Source organism: Danio rerio, chromosome 24 (genome assembly GCF_052040795.2).
Source record: "Danio rerio strain M-AB ecotype USA chromosome 24, GRCz13ab, whole genome shotgun sequence".
NCBI lineage: Eukaryota > Metazoa > Chordata > Actinopteri > Cypriniformes > Danionidae > Danio > Danio rerio.
The window spans coordinates 563,101-585,073 of record NC_141044.1 but is presented as its reverse complement, the minus strand read 5'-3'; the positions used below and the strand labels follow the sequence as shown (position 1 = coordinate 585,073).

The 21,973-nt window shown below is 38.2% G+C and overlaps 1 protein-coding gene across 2 annotated transcripts in view; it reads right to left on the bottom strand.

The window, feature by feature from the left end:
• Positions 1 to 382: 382 nt before the first annotated feature.
• Positions 383 to 21,973, bottom strand: part of vstm2a (V-set and transmembrane domain containing 2A) — a 219,827-nt gene continuing 198,236 nt past the window's right edge. Inside the window, exons 7-9 of one of the 2 annotated variants that reach the window (XM_087308582.1) lie at positions 9,012 to 9,062; positions 8,259 to 8,574; positions 383 to 2,776 (exon numbers count right to left, since the gene is read on the bottom strand). In XM_087308582.1, the coding sequence (XP_087164708.1) occupies positions 2,700 to 2,776; positions 8,259 to 8,574; positions 9,012 to 9,062 (444 nt within the window). In that variant the 3' untranslated portion in view covers positions 383 to 2,699. 2 annotated transcript variants of the gene reach the window in all.

Here is a 21,973-nt window from a genome sequence, read left to right as displayed (position 1 = left end):
GTGTTTAACACATTTAAAACACACAGATAAGAGCTTCACGGGGATCACCTTTAAAGAGGTTTTCAGCCTTTAGTGTAGATATGGATCTCACTTCTGGAATCTTCATCTGATTGGCCAGAGCAAGATATGCAAATTAGCTTTTTCTGGAATGTTTCTGTGTCAGACTGGGGTCAGGTCAGTGTGTAAAAGGGGATGTGATAAGGGTAGATGTTTGTTCAGAGGGCTGAAGAATAAAATAAAATAAAATAAAATAAAATAAATAAAATCAGTCTGTACAAACCTACAAATAAATAAACAGTTTTTTGGTTAAAAATAAAATAATAAAATTAAACAAATAAAATGAACATTCCCAAAATACACTGCAAAACACATAGTCTCACTGTTTTGTCTTGTTTTCCAGTACAAATATTAAATCAATGACTCTTTTTATTTTAAAATAATTAAGTTTCCTTAAAAAAGTATTAAATTAATTAGGTCCATGCCCAAAGGGAGAAGAAATTTGTGCTAATAATATTGAAATATATAGTAATATTGTTGCTTTCACTCTGAGATGAGTTTTCTTTTCCTTGAACAGTTTTATTAACAAATGTTTTACCGTTAAACATGTTTATATTTAGTCAGGTATGATAAAAATACTTTACAATATAATATAATATAATATAATATAATATAGCAATACTTAATATCTGTCATTTAGCATGTCAAGTAATGTCTCTTGTCTCTAGAATGCTTATATATTCATACTGGAAATGTTATTTTGCACTGCAAATGGGCAAAATGAGAGGCATAAGTCTACATCTACAGGCCGAAAGACCTCCTTCATTCCCTATTTAATTAAAAAAAGAAAGTAATGCGCAGTTGTCCTGCAGTATTGATCAGCTCTGCTCACACAATTGTAAAAACAGCCAGAGAAGTGAAATCTCGTCATCTTCTGAATCAAACACAATCACCACAAACAAGGTCATCCAGAAACCTTCAGCAGAGATCATTGATTCAGTTCATCTGACCCTCGGTGCCACAAACACACATTAAACAATATCTGCTGAAGTGTGTGTGACGTTTCTGAAGCTCACTCTCACACACACACACAAACACGGGCGCATGCCAAATCAACACTACCCAGATGGACCAGTCCAAGGACAAAACACACATTTATACACTGCAAAAAAAGACTTTGCTACTCAGAGGTTTTGTCTTGTTTCTAGTTGAAATAATTAAATCATGAAGCACTTTTGGACAAGTATAAATTGCTGTCTTATTTCCAGAAATCATGAGTTAACATTAAAGAAGTTTGAACTTAAAACTAGCTCAATTATTTGCCATTGAGGTAAGCAAAATGATCCTGTTTTCAATCTAGAGCAGAGGTGTCAAACTCAGTTCCTGCAGGGCCGCAGCTAGTTTAGTTCTGGCACACTTACGCCCCCAAGTCACACAGGGCTTCTTGAAAGAGGGCGTGTCTGAAGTTGGGCCAGACGCGATCGTCATAGCAGCGTCAGCCAATGAAATCAGTCAATAATAGGCCACTATCTGGGCTAGTGTATTTGCATACAGCGATCTGATTGGCTGACGCTTCCGTAAGCGCTTGAAACGTTGAGCAAGTCCCAACTTCTGCTTCAAGCAACGCCTCTGAAGCGGCACCGAGCGATCCACAATGCAGTTCGGCAACGCCTGACGTTGAAGCTGACGCCTGTGTGAATGGGGAGTTAAGCTGTGTCTCATTTTAGAGGCTGCATCCTTTAAAGGATGCATTCGAAGTGCGCTGCGTCATCGTGGCACGGAGTAGACTGTCTCATTTTAAGAATGTTTTGAATGTTGCGTATCTGATGGGCTCATATAAGTATATCGGGGGGACACCAAAACAGCATGGGCCCTTACAATCTTCCTAATTTCCCCCCCACTAGTAGCGTCCCTGTTTGCCGGATGTACTGACCACTCGCCTGTTTGTGACTACGATTACCTTTATGCTCCTGTTTGCTTCCTGTTTGACCGTTGCCTGCCTGACTAGTAATAAACTGCATGTGGATTCTTAGCTTTCTTGTTACCCGACCCACTGTTACAATATAAAACGTGCATTTCACAAAAGTTGTTTTACCTTAAAGTATAAAAGTTCAATATGAAAAACAAATGAATCAATAAAATTGTTGATAATTCAGCTTGTTTGAATGTAAAGAGTCGCTTAATGTTGAGTTATGATTTCTGAAAACAAGCACTTCCTGATTTAGACATCTCATCTAGAAACAAGACAAAGCCTCTAAACAATAGAGTGATTTTCTGAGTGTGATGGCTGAAGAAGTGCAATTTAAACAGCATGATTTAGCACAGATCAGCCCCATTAGCGATGCACATGGGTGAAAACGCTGAGCTTGCTTTGTTTTCCAGCCTCTTTTTTTGCATATGAATAAACTAAATGAACAGCAGCTGTACAGAGGGAATCAAATACTATATATATATACTGTATTTCTGTTCATAAGTTACACAAATATAGATTCTTCCCAATTTTAAAGTCACAGCTGGAGATAAAAGGTAAACAAAAAGAAAAATATTTATATTTATATATATATACTGTATATATTTTGTGTGTTTGCAGTGTTGAGCGTGAGGCACGTGTCGATCTTCAGTCTCTTCCTCTTCTGGTGATGTGTGTTTGGCTCATTCACTCTCTGAAAAACACACAGACTGTGTGTGAAAAGAGTCTGAAACTAAAGCCACGCGGCTCTCAGGAGGAAAGAAGTGAAAAGAAGAAGATCAGCAGCATTACGTGAAGATCTCCTCGAACCTGCGGACACACAGAACACACACTCACACATTAACAATCAGAGTAATAACACACACACTCTCTCCCTCTCTCTCTCAAAATGCTGGATTGCTATATGTGTGTGTGTATGTGTGTATGTATATCTCTGTGTATGAGTGTGTGCGTGTGTGTTTGTATGTGTATCTATATATGTGTGTGTATGTATGTGTATATGTATATTTTTGTATGTATATACAAATATATATATATATATATATGTGTGTGTGTGTGTGTGTGTGTGTGTGTGTGTGTGTGTGTGTGTGTGTGTGTGTGTATGTATGTATGTGTATATGTATGTATATGTATTCATTTATTTTATTTGTTATTTTTATTTGTGTTAGTATTTCCTTGTGATTATTCGTTAGTTTTTCCTTCTTACTGATAATATTGTTGTCATGGCTGATGCTAATTTTAATACTATTATATAAAAACTTGTATATTGGTTTATATATGTATATCTACACATTTCGCTTTATGCTGATTGTATACAGCATTTTTTTTCTGTGTTTAAAAAATACAAAATAAAAGACAAATTTGATGGAAAAAAATGCTGGATTGCTGTTTAAGTTAAGTTGCATTTCAATTGTTTTCTGTGTTTATTTCAGTTGGAAATGTAAAGATAGATATATTTAACCTTTTTGCATGAATTTGCATGTTTTAGTTTGAAGCTAGCATAAGTTAACATGTCGTTAACATTTTTTCTATAATGAATTTGCATTTTTTAGTATGAATTACTAAATTGCTAACATGATAATATGAATTAACATGTTTTTCACATGTTTCTAGCATTATTAAACATGTTTTTTTGTGAGTTAGCATGTTGCTAGCATATCTTTATTATGAATAAGCATGCTGCTAACATTTTTATATGATTTTACATGTTTTTAACATGTTCCTAGCATTATTAAGCATGTTTTAGTGTGAATTAGCATGTTGCAAGCATATCTTTAGTATGAATAAGCATGCTGCTAACATGTTTATATGAATTAACATGTTTTTCACATGTTTCTAGCATTATAAGCATGTTTTAGTGTGATTTAGCATGTTGCTAGCATGTCTGTAGTATAAATAAGCATGCATCTAACATTTTTATATGATTTTACATGTTTTTCCCATGTTTCTAGCATTATTAAGCATGTTTTAGTGTGAATTAGCATGTTGCAAGCATGTCTTTAGTATGAATAAGCATGCTGCTAATATGTTTATATGAATTAACATGTTTTTTCACATGTTTCTAGCATTATAAGCATGTTTTAGTCTGATTTAGCATGTTGCTAGCATGTTTTTAGTATGAATAAGCATGCTGCTAACATGTTTATATGAATTAACATGTTTTTCACGTTTCTAGCATTATAAGCATGTTTTAGTGTGATTTAGCATGTTGCTAGCATGTCTTTAGTATGAATAAGCATGCTGCTAACATGTTTATATAAATTAACATGTTTTTCACGTTTCTAGCATTAAAAAACATGTTTTAGTGTGAGTTAGCATGTTGCTAGCATGTCTTTAGTATAAATAAGCATGCTGCTAATATTTTTATATGATTTTACATGTTTTTCACGTTTCTAGCATTATTAAGCATGTTTTAATGTGAATTAGCATGTTGCTAGCATGTTTTGCTATGATGATTTAGCATGTTGTTGGCATGATTTTAGTATGAATTTGCATGTGTTCCCATCATTAGTGCATGTTTCTTTAGCTTGAGTTATCATTTTGTTAGCATGTTTCTAGCATGAATTAACTTGTTATTAACACAGAAGCAGCATTTATACAATATTTACTAAACAGACTGAACTGAAAAGCCCTTCAGCTCCAGGACAATAACAGCATATAATCTGCAACTTCTTTTGCTGCTATTATTATAATTTTTTAAACAAAAAATGTGCAGTGAAAACCGCTCTGAAGCAGCCTGGAAGCACAAAAACACTGTGGGTTTACTGCTCTGCGTAAATAAAGACGACACTATCTGCCTATTCACAGCGGCCTTGTGCTGAAACTGGGCTTATAAATCAGGCTGAACACACCATTACAGCTGAGCAGAGGACTCAGAGTTTAACACTAGCTGTGCTGACGGATGGAGAAACACACCACAGCGCTTTAATTCAATAAAACATGCGTGCGCTTCCATAACGCTCATGAAAGATGAGGAAATTCATCTATCTATCCTTGCCTCTGTTCATCCATCCATCCATCCATCCATCCATCCATCCATCCATCCATCCATCCATCCATCCATCCATCTATCTATCTATCTATTATCTGTCTGTCCGTCCGTCCGTCCATCTATTTATCTATCTATCTATCTATCTATCTATCTATCTATCTATCTATCTATCTATCTATCTATCTATCTATCTATCTATCTATCTATCTATCTATCTATCTATCTATCTATCTATCTATCTATCATCTGTCTGTCCATCCATCCGTTTATCCATCTATCTATCTATCTATCTTTCTATCTGTCCGTCCATCTATCCATCCATCTATTCAATCATACATCCTTCCATCCATCCATCCATCCATCCATCCATCTATCTATCTATCTATCTATTATCTGTCTGTCCGTCCGTCCGTCCATCTATTTATCTATCTATCTATCTATCTATCTATCTATCTATCTATCTATCTATCTATCTATCTATCTATCTATCTATCTATCTATCTATCTATCTATCTATCTATCTGTCGGTCTATCTGTCTGTCTGTCTATCTATCTATCTATCTATCTATCTATCTATCTATCTATCTATCTATCTATCTATCTATCTATCTATCATCTGTCTGTCCATCCATCCGTTTATCCATCTATCTATCTATCTATCTATCTTTCTATCTGTCCGTCCATCTATCCATCCATCTATTCAATCATACATCCTTCCATCCATCCATCCATCCATCCATCCATCCATCCATCTATCTATCCATCGGCCCATCTATCTATCTATCTATCTATCTATCTATCTATCTGTCTGTCTGTCTGTCTGTCTGTCTGTCTGTCTTTCCGTCCGTCCGTCTGTTCGTCCGTCCATCCATCCATCCATCCATCCATCCATCCATCCATCCATCCATCCATCCATCCATCCATCCATCCATCCATCCATCCATCCATCCATCCATCCACCTATCCACCTATCTGTCTGTCTGTCTATCTATCTTTTTATCTATCGTTCAATCCATCCATCCACCCATCCATCCATCAGCCTTCTTACCCACCTACTCACCCATTCATTTGCATGCCAAACAGATGTCTGGTTTTAAATTGAAATATGCTAATGAGTTCAGTGGCGAGTGAATATGATCAGATTTTTGCTGGTTAATCTCTCTGTGCTAATTAAATAATCTCTGAGCTAAAGTTTGCCTTCAGAGCGGAAACACACAGGCTGTTCTGAGTCCAGTTTTGCCAATCAAATGAAAGGCCTGCTATTTAACTGTAGTTGTGACATTAATTAGGATGCAGTCTATTAGCGGCTCTATTGAACTCACATTTGCTTGTGGATTATGGCTCATCTAATCTGAGTTTTGGTGTTTCTCGCTGCACGCTGAAGACTGAGATGTCATAAAGCAATCCAAATGCCATCAAATCATGTTGTGAAAAGCTTTACAAACCTTGTGAATCGCCATTTACATGAAGGAAGTAGTAATTAAATGTGGCTTATTACATTTATGGTGATGGGTGATAAATGTCTTGCTGGAATATTCTTTATTATGCACATATTCACTGTGTTAATTAATGTGACCTCATAATTAAACTAAGTGTATTTGTTACTTTGAGTTCAGTAAATCAGTATGTTGAGCTGAATGCACAGATCTGACTGCAGCAGTGTGTTCTTATCTCAAAGTGAAGCGCTCAGAGGCGCGCTGTAGAAATAAACATGTTCATCATCAAATAAACTGATTAGTTCAAGTGCAACATGCTCTAACATTAACATCTTTGCTGATGCGGAATTCAGTTCAAATCAAATCAAATCAGTACTATTCCGTTCAGTTCAGTTCAGTTCAGGTCAGTTGAGTATGATCAGTTCAAATCACTTTAGTTCAATCAATTTTAGTTTAGTTCAATTCACTTAAAAATAGCTTCAGTTCAGTATAGTTCAGTTTAGATCAGTTTAGTTCAGTTCAGTTTAGATCAGTTCAGTTCAGTTTAGATCAGTTGAGTATAATCAGTTCAAATCAGTTCAGTTCAATTAAATCCAGTTCAGTTCAATTCAATTAGGTTCAGTTCAGTTTAGATTAGTTGAGTATGATCAGTTTAGATCAGTTTAAATCAGTTCAGTTCAATTCAGTTTAGTTCAGTTCATTTTAGATCAGATCAGTTGAGTTTGATCAGTTCAAATCAGTTCAGTTCAATTAAATTAAGTTCAGTTCACTTCACTTCAATTCAGTTCAGTTCAGTTCAGTTCAGTTCAGTTTAGTTCAGATCAGTTGAGTATGATCATTTCAAATCAGTCCAGTTCAGTTTAATTCAATACGATTCAGTTCAGTTCAGTTCCAGGTTAGATTAGATCAGTTCAGTTCAATTAAAATCAGTTCAGTTCAGTTTAGTTTAGATCAATTGAGTACGATCAGTTAAATTTCAGCTCATTCAATTCATTCATTCATTTTGGCTTTGTCCCTTTATTAATCCGGGATCGCCACAGTGGAATGAACCGCCAACTTATGCAGCAAGTTTTACGCAGTGTATGCCCTTCCAGCCGTAACCCATATATGGGAAACAACCACACACACATTCACACACACACACACTCATACACTGCAGACAATTTAGCCTACCCAATTCACCTGTACTGCATGTGTTTGAGAAACCAGAGCAACCGGAGGAAACCCACGCGAACGCAGAGAGAACATGCAAACTCCACACAGAAACGCCAACTGATCCAAGGCTCGAACCAGCGACCTTCTTGCTGTGAAGCAACAGCACTACCTACTGCACCACTGCTTCGCCCCAGTTCAATTCATTCAAATTAAATTCAATTCAGTTCAGTTTAGATGAGTTGAGTATGATCCATTCAAATCAGTTCAGTTCAATTTAGATCAGTTCAGTTCAGTTTAGTTTAGATCAGTTCAGTTCCATTGAAACCAGTTCGGTTCAATTCAGTTAGTTTCAGTTCAGTTTAGTTTAGATCAGTTTAGTATGATCAGTTCAGTTCAATTTAGATCAAATCAAGTTCAGTTCAGTTCAGTTCAGTTCAGTTAAATTAAATTAAATTAAATTAAATTAAATTAAATTATTTTCTGTTCAGTTCAATTTACTTCAGTTCAATTTAGTTTAAATCAGTTGAGTGTGATCAGTTCAAATCAGTTCATAAATAATCAAACATCCACTTTAGTTGCCAGAACTTAATTGTAGCACAACATTTTAGGATTTACAGATTAAAGTAAAAAAAAACAAAACAAAAAAACATAAAACATAACATAGTTTTTATATATCAAAAGTGTGTGTGTGTGTGTGTGTGTGTGTTACCTGATGCTGTGCTGTGCTCCTCTGCTCTGGAGTGTGTGTTTTGTGAGGTAGAGCTGCTGGGACTCCTCTGCTCAGGGTTGTGTGTGTGTTTTCGGGGTTTTGTGTCGGTCAGGTGTAGCGGCGAGCTCTTCTTCATGGCTCTGTTGTTACGTGTCCACATACTGCCGTTCACCTTCAGGTACGCCTGCGCTTTATACTCCTTCAGCTCGCCGTAGTTTGCGTCCGTGACCCGGCACTCGTACAAACCCTCGTCGTTTTTACTCACGCGCGCGATCTGCAGTTTGTGTGAGATGTCGTTTCCTTGCACTTTGACTGTCTGTGGAGAAAAGCAGAGAAGAAGAAGAATACTTACTGACAGTATACGCTCACTCTTTTATACACAGCTTAAAAGATCTCTGTTAATGAACAGCTACTGTATTTTGTGTGTTAGGGTTACATTATAAGATGTTGATCTCTGCTCTGTGCACTTTAACACAGGCTCATTGTGGACACATACTCCTGTCTACATTTCTGGAGAGTGCAAATTATGTAGCCAGAGGAAAGCATGGTTGCATTTTGTCTTTAAAATGAACCCTACAGGGCGGTGTGACACATATAATAGTACAGTATAGAAGTAAAGGGCAGAATTTTCAGCATTCTGCAGAATATCCTGTTTTATTTATTAAACAGACTTTGCTGAAGCAGGTTGGAAATCAACCTTACAAGACAAGACAAGAGTAAATACTGTGTATATAGTATTGAAGACATACTCACACTTATTTTGGTCCCTTCTTCATCAGGATCTGGATCCGGGATCAGCTCCATCTGCACATACAGAACAATTAAATGAGTGTGTTTACAAATGTAATGACAAGCAGATCATCTCAAACACAAGTGCAACGTAAAAGCATGTGTTGTGCCAAATAATTAATTTAAAGAAGACCTATTCTGGCGCTTTTTACAAGATGAATTCATCTCTGATGTGTCTCTAGGCTGTGTAGTCAAGTTTCAGATCAAAATACCACACAAGTCTGAAACTGACCCAACAAACGCCCTCTACTGGATTTGTCATTTAACATGTACAACAAAATATACCCTAAATCAGTGGTTGTCAAACTGTGGTACATGTACCACTAGTGGTACGCGGGCTTCCTTCTAGTGGTACACGGAGGAATAAAATATGTCATGTACATGCTACATAATATTTCAAAATTTATTAAAAAGGATGTTTATAATATGCCATATATGACATATAGCCTATATTTCTGAGGTAATCTGCCTTGTTTTGTAACTGTGCAGAGTTGTAGCTGCTTTACTGGACCTACTACGCTACTGTATTTCAATACGGCTAATTATGGGGTATTTGGAGAGTCAATTTTTTTCTGAACCACTGCCCTAAATAATGTATTTTATATTATTATAAATGTAAAACACACCCTCTGGTGGAATTCTCATCTGAAGCAATCAATACAATGTACCCTAAGAACATATTTCAGGATAAAATAAAATAAAATTACAGCGCCCTCTAGTGGATTTGGCATCTGAAACATACAACAAAACATATTATAATTCATGTATTTCAGTCTTGCAGAAATGCAGACAGCGCCCTCTAGTGGATTTGTCATCTGAAATGTGCAATGAAATGATTTTACATTGCACAAACATATAGAATAAGGCACAATGAGCCTGTGCTGAATTTAACACACAGTGCTAAAAACCATTTCGGTCAGCTTGCTCTTATGATTTGGAAGGTTTCAAATGACTCCCAGTTAGTCAAGTGGGTGTTTTGAACCAATCGGCTAATTAACTAGCTGGCTAAAAGGCAAGAAAGTCCAATAATTGAGTGTCAAAATAGCAACATGTTCATTACAGGTTTTGAAACGCCACATCTGTGCGTCTCTGATTAAACCAACTGAAGCTGGAGCCGCAATGACCTTGAGTTGATGCTGGGGAATCTGCGGCTCCATTAAAAGCTCTGAATGTTTCAGAAGCGACGCAGATTGTTTTTTTTTTACAGGTGTTTCCACTATCTTTAGTAAAATATTTCATATTTGCAAACATGTAAACAGCGCCCTCAAGTGGATTTATTATCTGAAACATGCAACAAAACATTATATATTATAGTTATATATTTTAGAATCACTAAATTGCACACAGCAACGTTTACTGGATTTGACTTTAAAAATGTACAACAAAAAATTTAAATACCCTAAATAATATTACTAATAATATTATTACTAAATGTAATATTTTACATTCACAAAAATGTAGACAGCACGCTCTAGTGGATTTGCCATCTAAAACAAACAACAAAATGTACCCAAATCAACATATTTCTGATTCACAGAAATGCAGACAGCACCCTCTAGTGGATTTTTCATTTGGAACGTACAACAAAACTAGTCTAATGTATTTCCAGTTTGTAAATAATGTAAAAAGCACCCTCTAGTGGAGTTGACATCTAAAATGTAAAACAAAATGTAGCCTAAGTGATGTATTTTATATTCGCATTAATGCTGACAGCGCCCTCTAGTGGATTTGCCATCTTAAACGAACAATAAAACATACTCAAAGTAACAGATTTTTTTATATTCACAAAAACACAGACAGCGCCCTCTACTGGACTTGTCATCTGAAATGTGCAACAAGTGGATTTCACCAAGGCACGTATTTCCAATGAGCCTGTGCTGATTATAACACAATGCTAAAAAAACATTTCGGACAGCTCGCTCTTCAAGGCTTTCAAATGAGTCACAGTAAGTGTTTTGAATGAGTCAGCTAATTAACTAGCTTGTTAGAATGCAAAGAAAAGGTCCAACAATTGAGTGTCAAAATGGCAACCTGTTCATTACAGGCTCAGAAACACCACATCTGCACATCTCTGATTTTACAAACTGAAGCCGCAGCCGCACTGACCTTGGGCTGATGCTGGGGAATCTCCATTTAAAGCTCTGAATGTTTCAGAAGCGCCGCTAATTGTTTGTTTACAGATGTTTTTCCATAACCTAAAATAACACATTTCAGATTCACAAACATGTAAACTGCGCCCTCTAGTGGATTTGTCATCTGAAACGTACAATAAACCATACGCCAAGTAACATATTTTGGATTCGCTGAATTGTACACAGCACTCTTTACAGGATTTGACACCTTAAATGTACAACATACAGCTCAGATAATGTATTTTTTACACTCACAAAAATGTAGACAGCGCCCTCTAGTGGATTTTCCCTTTGAAACAAACTACAAAATGTACCTAATGACCTTGAATTTATGCTGGGGAATCTGTGGCTCCTTTAAAAACCCTGAATGTCTCAGAAGCACAGCTAATTGTTTAGGGGTGTTTCCATTACCCTAAGTAACGTATTTCAGATTTACAAACATGTAAACAGCACCCCCTTGTGAATTTGTCATCTGAAACGTACAACAAAAGGTCAAGTAACATATTTTAGATTCGCTAACTTGTCCACAGCACACTTTACTGGATTTGACATGATGTACAAAATGTACAACAACAAAACAATACCCCAAATAATGTCATTTTTACATTCACAAATATGTTGACAGCACGCTCTAGTGGATTTGCCATCTGAAACAAAAAACAAAATATACCCTAAGCAACGTATTTCAGATCCACAGAAACGCAGACAGCGCCCTCTAGTGGATTTGTCATCTAAAATGTGCAATGAAATGATTTTACATTTCACAAACATATAGGATAAGGCAAGTATATTCAACGAGCCTGTGCTGAATATAACCTACAGTGATGAAGTGGTTTCGGTCAGCTTGCTCTAATGATTTGGAAGGTTTCAAATGACTCCCAGTTAGTCGAGTGGGTGTTTTGAATGAATCGGCTAATTAACTAGCTTGTTAGAATGCAAAAAAAGGTCCAATAATTGAGTGTCAAAATGTCAACCTGTTCATTACGGGCTCAGAAACGCCACATCTGCGCGTCTCTGATTTACCAACATGAAGCCGGAGTCGCAATGACCTTGAGTTGATGCTGGGGAATCTGCGGCTTCATTAAAAGCTCTGAATGTTTCAGAAGCGCCGCTAATTGTTTGTTTAGAGGTGTTTTTTCCCGAAACTCGACGGTGATTCATTAGAACAGGAACAGATGGCGCTTGGTTTTCGTCTCTTTAAGGAGTCTGAAATATTCAAAAAGCACCACATCAAAAAACAATCAGCGCAAAACTCCATCAGGCTAAAGAGGAATAATGCACGGCAAATAATGAAGTGCGTCTGGCCCAGGTCTGAGGCGATCGGGTTTAAATGACGCAATAATGAGCAGATTAGATTGATGGTAAACATGTTGATCACGCTAACGCCAATAATGTCATGTTTGCTCGCAGCTCTCCTGAAGTATTATACGCTCACGCTTCATCCCAGCTAACCTATTGAGAGAAAATATGCATGAATGAAAAGGCGATCCCACGTGCTTGAACTCAGATTGAAAGCCGCAGATGCTTAATGCATTGACTTTAGCAGGCATCATTTATTTAGATGGCATTTTGAAGAGGAAGGCCTTTCTGAGAAGCTTCATGTGGACCGCAGAGGCTGCTCCAGCTGACACAGCAGATCAACAACATCCACACGAAATACTGGGAAAAATCAACTAAAGAAAGGGCACACGAGGACAGAGAGATGCTTTACACTGAACTCCATACAGTGTGGATTCATCTAGAAGAGCCTCATGGAAAGTGAACCCTGCGTATTGAACAGTACTCGCTGATCATATGAATGAAAGCCACTTAAGTGTGAAAGTCAGCATGAAATCATACTGGAGCTGCTGTGCCTGATATTGCATTATTTGTTTCGGTAACACTTTACTTGAATGAGCCTGTCATGAAGCCTTTATAATCAAGACATGACACCAATGTCAATGAGATTTCATGCATGCTTATGACAACTGCCATCGCTCAGTTATGAAAACTGGACATACAGTGGGTGCGGAAAGCATTCAGACCACCAGAAACTGTTCAGTCTCTATTATTCATTCATTCTCTTTTCGGCTTAGTCCTTTTATTAATCTAGGATCGCCACAGCAGAATGAACCGCCAACTTATCCAGCATATGTTTTACGCAGAGGATGCCAATCCAGCTGCAACAAAGTACTGAGAAACACCCATACACACTCAATCACACATACAATTCACCTATACCACATGTCTTTGGATTGTTGGGGAAACTGAAGCACCCGGCGGAGGAAACCCATGCCAACATGGAGAGAACATGCAAACTCTACACAGAAGCCACTCCCAACTTGCAGTGGGCTAATTACTGAGCCCACGGTACATATTCAGAAAAATATTCATGCCTCATGACAATCATGTCAGATTAATGGCAAGTTCCATGTCTTGGTAATGTCAAGTTTACATGACAAAGACAAAAACAGGTTGTGATTGTCACGATCACCAGCGATCATAACCCCTAAGACCGCTGGATCTCACACACAAACACAAATCCGCCATTTCTGGACTACAATTTCATACATGCACTTCGCTCACACACACACACACATGCTTCCTCATTCTGAGTGATTACACTCGCACCCCCTGAGGATTGTCAAAGACTACACACACTATTTAAGCAGCGCACACACTCACTTCCATTGCAGAGTCTTGTTTATCTGTAAGGTGATATTTCAACGTGTTTGCCTAGTCTTGTTTCTCCATGTTTTGACTTTTGCCAAGTTTGTCTTTTTGTCCCAGTCTGTCGCCTGCCTTTCGACCTCTCACCTGCTCCTTTGACTACGATTCTGCCTTCATATATCTGTTTGCACCCTTGTTGACCATTGCTTGCCTGACTCTGAGTAAACCTGCATGTGGATCCAAACTTCAGTTGTCTCAATCACAGTGATGTATTTATGTCAAGCTGTCATTACAAACAATGTCATATTTGCATTTGAAATGACATAACTGAGCAAATGACACTTAATAACAGTTGCATAGAATCTCATTCACGTCTTATAAACATCCCTTCAAGTAAAGTGTTACCATTCGTTCAAATAAGCAGCACTCCATGTCTTGTAATCCTGAATGAAAGTAACTCTCTCTTTAACAGGTTCTGTGATTGGTGTGTACTGATATGAGGGGCGGAGTCAAAATGTCACAATAGAAAAGCACATTCGTCCAATCAAATTCCATTAGACAAAATCAAGCCACGCCCACATTTGTGTTTGATCCAGACGCAGAGAATCAACAAAACAGCAGAGAAAATACTACAGACACTTCTACACTACTCTATATGTGCACCTTTTATCTCCACTTTTAAAAAGTGTACTTTTGATTAAAAAGAAAGAATTAGACGCTCATTAATCAGTTAAACAACTGCCAACAACACAACACTCTGCTCATACTATAGCCTTTTCATGATCATTTTCATAATATGTACTTTTTTAAAGTTCACTTCTTTTTCTTTAGGGGCCATCGCTGTAAAACCAGCCTCAATAACTTTACCCTCATTAAAAGCACGTTCTCCATATAAACAAACTTCTTCAGAGAATCATACATTCACATGAGATGAATAATAAAAGCAATAACAGTAAAACAATACTAAAAGTACACACACACACACACACACACACACATTCCAAGAGTTCACACTTAGCTCATGATTTATACATAGCGTGCTGTCCCGGGGGAGGGCCCTGAGCTCGAGGAATCCTCAAGCCCAGAGCTCCCTCCTTTCGCAGGGCGAAGGGAGATTAAGCTCAGGTCGATCTCAAAACACCCCTGCTGCTGAGGCCAAGTTAAACTTCCTGAAAATTAGACATTTAGAAAAAGATTTAGGCTTATTTAGTCTATAATATAGAGCATGTTTGGACGGTGGAAGGAAACCGGGGAACCCAGTTGAAACGCACGCGGACACAGGAAGAACATGCAAACTCCGCACAGACATACCAGATGGCCCATTGAGGACCCAACGCCATTGGTTTTCTTTTTTTTTTTTTTTTTTTATAATTATTTTTAGGGGTTTTTCACCTTTATTATGACAGGACAGTAGAGAATTCAGACAGGAAAGCATTGGGAGCAGAGAGAGGGCAAGGATCGGCAAAGGACCTCGAGCTGGAAATTGAACTCGGGTTGCTGTAGGCACGTTGGTGCTATATGTCAGCGTGCAGAACCACTAGGCTACTGGCACCGACACGCCATTGGTATTCTTGCTGTGAGGCAACAGTGCTAGTCACTGGGCCATCGTGACGCCTATTCTGGATGAAGGTGGAAGAAGGGGAGGAGGGGGTTTCTTCCAGATGAAGATAGTTGTAGGAAGGAAATGAGGATATATAGTGACTTGGGATCCTTTGATTGGAGTATCGTGATTTGCTAATGTGGAGCAGCTAGGTCAATCTCGAAATTACTTCAATAATAGACTTCGCACACATATATATATTCATTCATTCATTATCTTTTTTGGCTCACTCCCTCTATTAATCAGGAGTCGCCACAGCCGAATGAACCGCCAACTTATCCAGCATGTTTTACGCACCGGATGCCTGCAACCCATCTCTGGGAAAATAACTGTGTGTGTGTGGTTCACATCCTACTGACAATATTGAAAAGCAAAACTGCAAAACATAATAGAATAGTTTATAGATAATCATTTTAGTACACTTCTTGCACTCTTTTATGCAACAATCTTAAATTTTCTAAAGTGTATGCTAAAGCATTAAAACATTTCCTGTTATTATCCATTTCATATTCTCAAGTTGCGAATCCTATAATCCTGAATAATTGTGCTTCTCCTATAATGCTGTTTTTACTGAATAACAAAACTCAAAGAGAGCAGAATAAGCTGATTCTCCTGAAGAACTGCAGACGTGCTGAGAGTGTTTTCTGGAGGAGTGTTTGAGACCGAGAGATGCTGCAGCGTCTGCATGAAGCGACCTGTTGATCTCCATTACGCTCAGATCTCGTATCTCTGCTATAACACTCCAGCCATTAGCCGGACCTCCCATTCAAATCACATTCAATTAGACTAACTGTGTCTTAATGAATATCCAATTCCAGGAGCAGATCTGCAGTTCAGCATTGACGTCTGAGCAGAATCTGGATCACATGCAGATCAGGACACTTTAACAGCGAGACTCACAGACTCTATATAGATATATATACTTGCATGATCCCAAATCAGAAAAGGGTGGGACAGTATTCACCTTATTCCTCATGTACAAGTGAGCGCAGCCATTTGAATCTCTTTGGCTCGAGACTTCTGGTCTCATTCACTTCCACTCATTTTAGACGTTAAAAACAGCTCGCTCTGCTGCTTGCAAACTGATTTTTTTAAATTATATTATTATTTTTTATGTAAAGTCATGAACACACTCGATTGTAGAGCAAACAGGTTTTCTGCCGTTAATTATTCCGAGTAATTTCTCAAATAGGAAACTCAATTGGAAGTTGTAAAACAATTGCAAAAACGAGCGCACTTCAGCATTAAGAGTAACGTCAACAGAAAACACAAATAAAGAAAGTAGTAAACTCCAAATTTACGACAACTAACCCTAACCCTGCTGCGGATAAAGAGGATACAGGTACTGGACTGGCCTGCCTGCAGTCCTGACCTGTCTCCAATAGAGAACGTGGGGCGTATTTTAAAGCACAAAAAGCAACAACAAAGACCCCGTAGCCACCTTAAGACTTGTTTGCAGGAAGAATGGGACAAAATGACACCTGAAACACTTCACCACTTGCTGTCTTCAGTCTCTAAACGTCTTTAAGTGTTGTAAAAAGAAACGGCAACCTTAAAACAGGTAAATGCTTTACTGATGCTACTTATTTTGAAATTTGCTACAAGAACCAAAACTGCAATATTGGCTTATATATCAGACGAGTAGCAGTGCAATATGGCTGTATATCAGCACTGGTGGGAGGCGTGCGTTGACTCAAGGTCACAGTCCGAGTGCCTTAGTGTCCCACCCGTGCCGATATACAGCCATATGGCACTGCTATGAGTGTGATATTGCATTTATACAACAGTTCAACGGCACGATCGTGTATATAAAACAGAAAATCAAACACATTTTTAATTATGAAAATGATTTCCCGACCTGTTGCTTTATGCTATTATGTATTTGTATTTAATTCATCTTTTAAATGAATCTGAAATGTTCCGTCAGATAAAAATCTCTTTAAAATCTCCGCCGCAGCCGCTGTCATGTTCACACACACACACACACACACACACACACACACACACACACACACACCCTCAGTAGATTAAATACTCACATCATGCTGTGTTTAATAGTGTCTCCAAAAGTCTGTCTGTTTAGATGTGTGTGTGTGTGTGTGTGTGTCTTTGTGTGTGTGTGTGTGTGTGTGTGTGCTCTGAATCTCTGCTAGTTTGTCTCCTCATCTGTGGTTCTTCATTACAGCACAGCCTCATTCTTCATCCTCTGAAATCGACTTCTTGTAAAATAGGCCTGTGCAATTATTTAGCTTAATATACGGGGCTGGAGGTCCCGACACTAAATGAACGTCAGGAGAGAAGGATTGCTCCATCTATATTAAGATATAAACATCTCTCTCAGCCGTCCAGAATATTTCACCTCACATATCAGCAGCTGAACTACAGCGTATCAGCACTGTCTAAAACCAGGAAAATAAGGAGACACGCACACACACGCGCACACACACACACACACACGCTTGCAGTAAACAATCTGCAGTTTTACATTTTCAAAATATTTTATTTTATCTGTTTTATGAGCCCCCTTCCTCATGGGGACTTAAAATGTCCCCACAAGGTCAAATGTTACTGCTATTGCTATACTTATGGGGACATTTGGTTCCCAAAACGCAAGGAATACAAGATGCACAGACACACATGTGCTCACACACACACACACACACATGCAAACACTTTCTCTCACACACGCACACACACAGTATAAACAGACACAAAAGCACACACAAACACGCACATGCACACACAAGCAAAAGCAAACTCACACAAACATTTAAACACATGCAAACACGCACACATACACACACACACACATGTACACAAACAGACAAAAACAAACACAGAAACAATCATACACACATTCGCTATCAAACTCACACACAAAACACATGAGAAATCACACACAAACATTCACACACAGGCACACACACACACACACACAAGAAAAAAGCACACATACACACTCACAAGCAAATAAACAAACACACGAACAAGCAAACACAGACTCAAACGCACAAACAAAAAACACATCAAAACACACAAACACAGACACACAAATACACACAAGCAAACACACATGCACACACACACTCAAACACAAACACGCATACATGCAAACATGCCCACACACTCTCAAACACAATTACACCAATAATCAAAAAACACCCAAACACACATAAGCACACACAAACACACACACACACACACACACACACACACACACACACAAACACACACAAGCAAATACAGACAACAACAAAAAACACACACTTACACACAAACACTCCCACACACAAGCAAATACATAAACACACATGCTGACCGTCATGCACCATTGTATGACTGTTTTGAGGATTGCATGGAAGGGGTGACGGCACCTGTAATGAAACGGAAGGGGAATCCTGCTGTTTTGATATTTATTTCTAAGTGTTTAAACAAAGCGAAAGCACAGAACAGACTCACAGTTAAGAGCGTGGGGCGGCCCCTGGTGGTTCGGCAGTATGGGTTGCAGATAGAGAGGCTCAACTCTTTAATGTTTATTTGCCACCCTTTAGAGAAACACTGAAAAATACGGGAAAATACCTTTACGAGATGATAGCGGGATAGAACTGTAAAATACAGGAGAATCCTGGGAAAAACGGGAGGGTTGACAGGTATGAAAATATATATTTCAGATGTTGTTAGGACAAAAACTCCTTTTAGCATGAACAATATTTGTTCTATTGCACAGCAGTGCTTTCATTTAGAACAGGACTTGTTGGTGTCATCAATCTGGCAACATGAGCTTGCATGTGCTTTGAACCAGGACTGCAATACCTAGTTCAACCACTGGGTGTCAAACTTACATACTGCACCATTAAACAATGGTAGATGAGTTACTGAGGGTTTACCTATAGTTCCCAGATGAAGGCTTTCACTCAGCAGAAACACAGAGTCTCTGAACACATGAGGCTTTGGGTTTCTTGACTCTGTGTCTTTTCTTTTTCACTACTGAGAGCAGCGTAAATCCAGAAGTTTAACCAAACAACAGGCCAAAAACAGACAGACTCATGTGGGACGAGCCGTATTTACAGTCTCATAAGAAAACCTCTCTCTCTCTGACTTTCATTCCAAACATCGGTCTCGTCCTCAATCCAAAACAGATGACATCCAGACGTCACTCATTCACTAAACTTTGCAAAACTTATTTCATGATTTATTTGTCCTCAATTCAATAGTTGACACTTAGCTGATGATTGATAATAAAGTGTGTTTGGCATGCTGTCCTGGGAGAGAGCCCTGAGCTCAGAAGAACCTCCAGCTCCCCTGCTTTAGTTAGGGCCTGTGAAAGATTATAGGGATTGCTGTGGAGAGAGAAACTGCTGACTGAAGCGTAGGTAGGAGCCTGACTGAGAGCTCATCTATTGTGTTTCTCATCTAATTTGGTTTGCTCAATTCATTATGTGGTTAGAACTGTGGCCTCACAGCAAGAATGTTGCTGGTTCGATCCCTTGCTAGGTCACAGTCTATGTTTCTGTGTGGAGCTTGCATATTCTCCCCGTGTTGGCGTGGGTTCCCTTCGGATGGTCTGGTTTCCCCCACATCAAGTCAATGAGACACAACCAGCATCAAATGATTCTAAAGCTATTTACAAATACTGTATTTGTTAATGGTTTCAAATGAAAATATTGTGAAATAATGTTTAACTCAAAATTATATCTACTAATTGTGAATACAGATGAACAAAAAATTCTTTAAAATATTTTATTTATTTATTTATTTATTTATTTATTTATTTATTTATTTATTTATTTATTTATTTATTCATTTATTTATTCATTGATTTAATTTAATTTAATTTAATTTAGTTTAATTAATTTAATTTAATTTAATTTAATTCATTCATCATTTTCTTTTCGGCTTAGTCCCTTTATTTATAAGAGGTCGCCACAGCAGATTGAACCACCAACTTATTCAGCATATGTTTTATGCAGCAGATGCCCTTCCAGCTGCAACCCAACACTGGGAAACATACTTACACTCTTGCACACACTCATACACTACGGCCGGTTTAGTTTATCAACACGAGGAGAACATGCAAACTCCACACAGAAACAACTGACCCAGCCAGGACTCGAACCAGCAGCCCTATTACTATGAGAACACAGTCCTAACCACTGAGCCACCATGCCACCGTGCCACCCCTAAAACTATTAGGGGTCGCCACAGCAGAATGAACCGCCAACTTGTCCAGCATATGTTTCGCACAGCCGATGTCCTTCCAGCTGTAACCCATCACTGGGAAACATCCATACACACTCACTCACACACACACACACACACACACACACACACACACACACACACACACACACACACACACACACACACACACACTACGGTCAATGTAGCCTACCCAATTCTTATGAATGCAATAATCTAATCTATTTATGACTCTCGGTTACTGTGACATCCATATCAGCGGAGAGCTTAAGATGAAGAAAACAACAGAAAATCAAGATTAACTGTGAGCATAATATCACTTTATTAAAGCATCCATTGCTAATCAAGCTATAATTATGCAGGAAACAGCATTTAATTGTGCATATTAATGTAAAACTCAAGCTGAGAGCCTTAGAAGGTCCAGAAAAGTCCCTCCAGCCCCACAGAAAGCTCTTGAACACAATGCATGAATGAAAAGAAGTAAAAAGACTCGTAAATAATATATCAAGTGGCTGAAATCATTTCATTTGAACATCAGGGGAGCTGTAATGATAATGCTGACTCCAGATCAGACTCTCAACAGTCAGATAATGTTATCATCCTAACGCAACACTGTGCAGGAACAGGAAGTCATTTAATTATAAAAAATAAAAACATCAAAGCAGAGGTGAAATTCAGGTCTCATCATTATATTTAACAGCACTCAACCTACATAAGTGAAGCTCCACCATCAATCCTCATTCATCATTTACTGCTGCATCGGGATATAAAGAAGGCCCTTCATGGATTGTAATGTGGAGACGAGATTTAGTTTTAATTTCCGCCCTGATTTACGGCTCCAGCTATGCAGTGCTGCGCTCGCTTGCCAGATTTTAGATGAATAATTACTCAATATATGTATAGCAGATCGTAAACTATGAGATGCTATGGATGCTGTATAACCAATACACACACACACACACACACTTGTGTTGTTTTGAAGTCATGCGATTTCAGACCGAACATTCAAAGTACCACAGTAAACAATATACAGAGCGTGTCAATGAACGAATGCTCGAATATATAACCAACTTTACCTCGATTTATTAAAGGGTCACGAAACACCAAAACAAATGTGTTGAGCTGTTGACAGTGGTATATGTGTCCCACACTGCTATAAACACTATTAGGACACCTATATTTTACTAAAAAGTGTAAATTGGTTGTTTTTGCGTTATTTCAAGCAAATTCGTACTTCCGGTTTGAAACGAATTGTTGAAGCTGCGTCACGGTCATGACATAATAGCGTGTATTCCAGCGTGCAGACTGGTCGTCTGTGCCAGAGTGTGTCTTATTACGTCTTACAG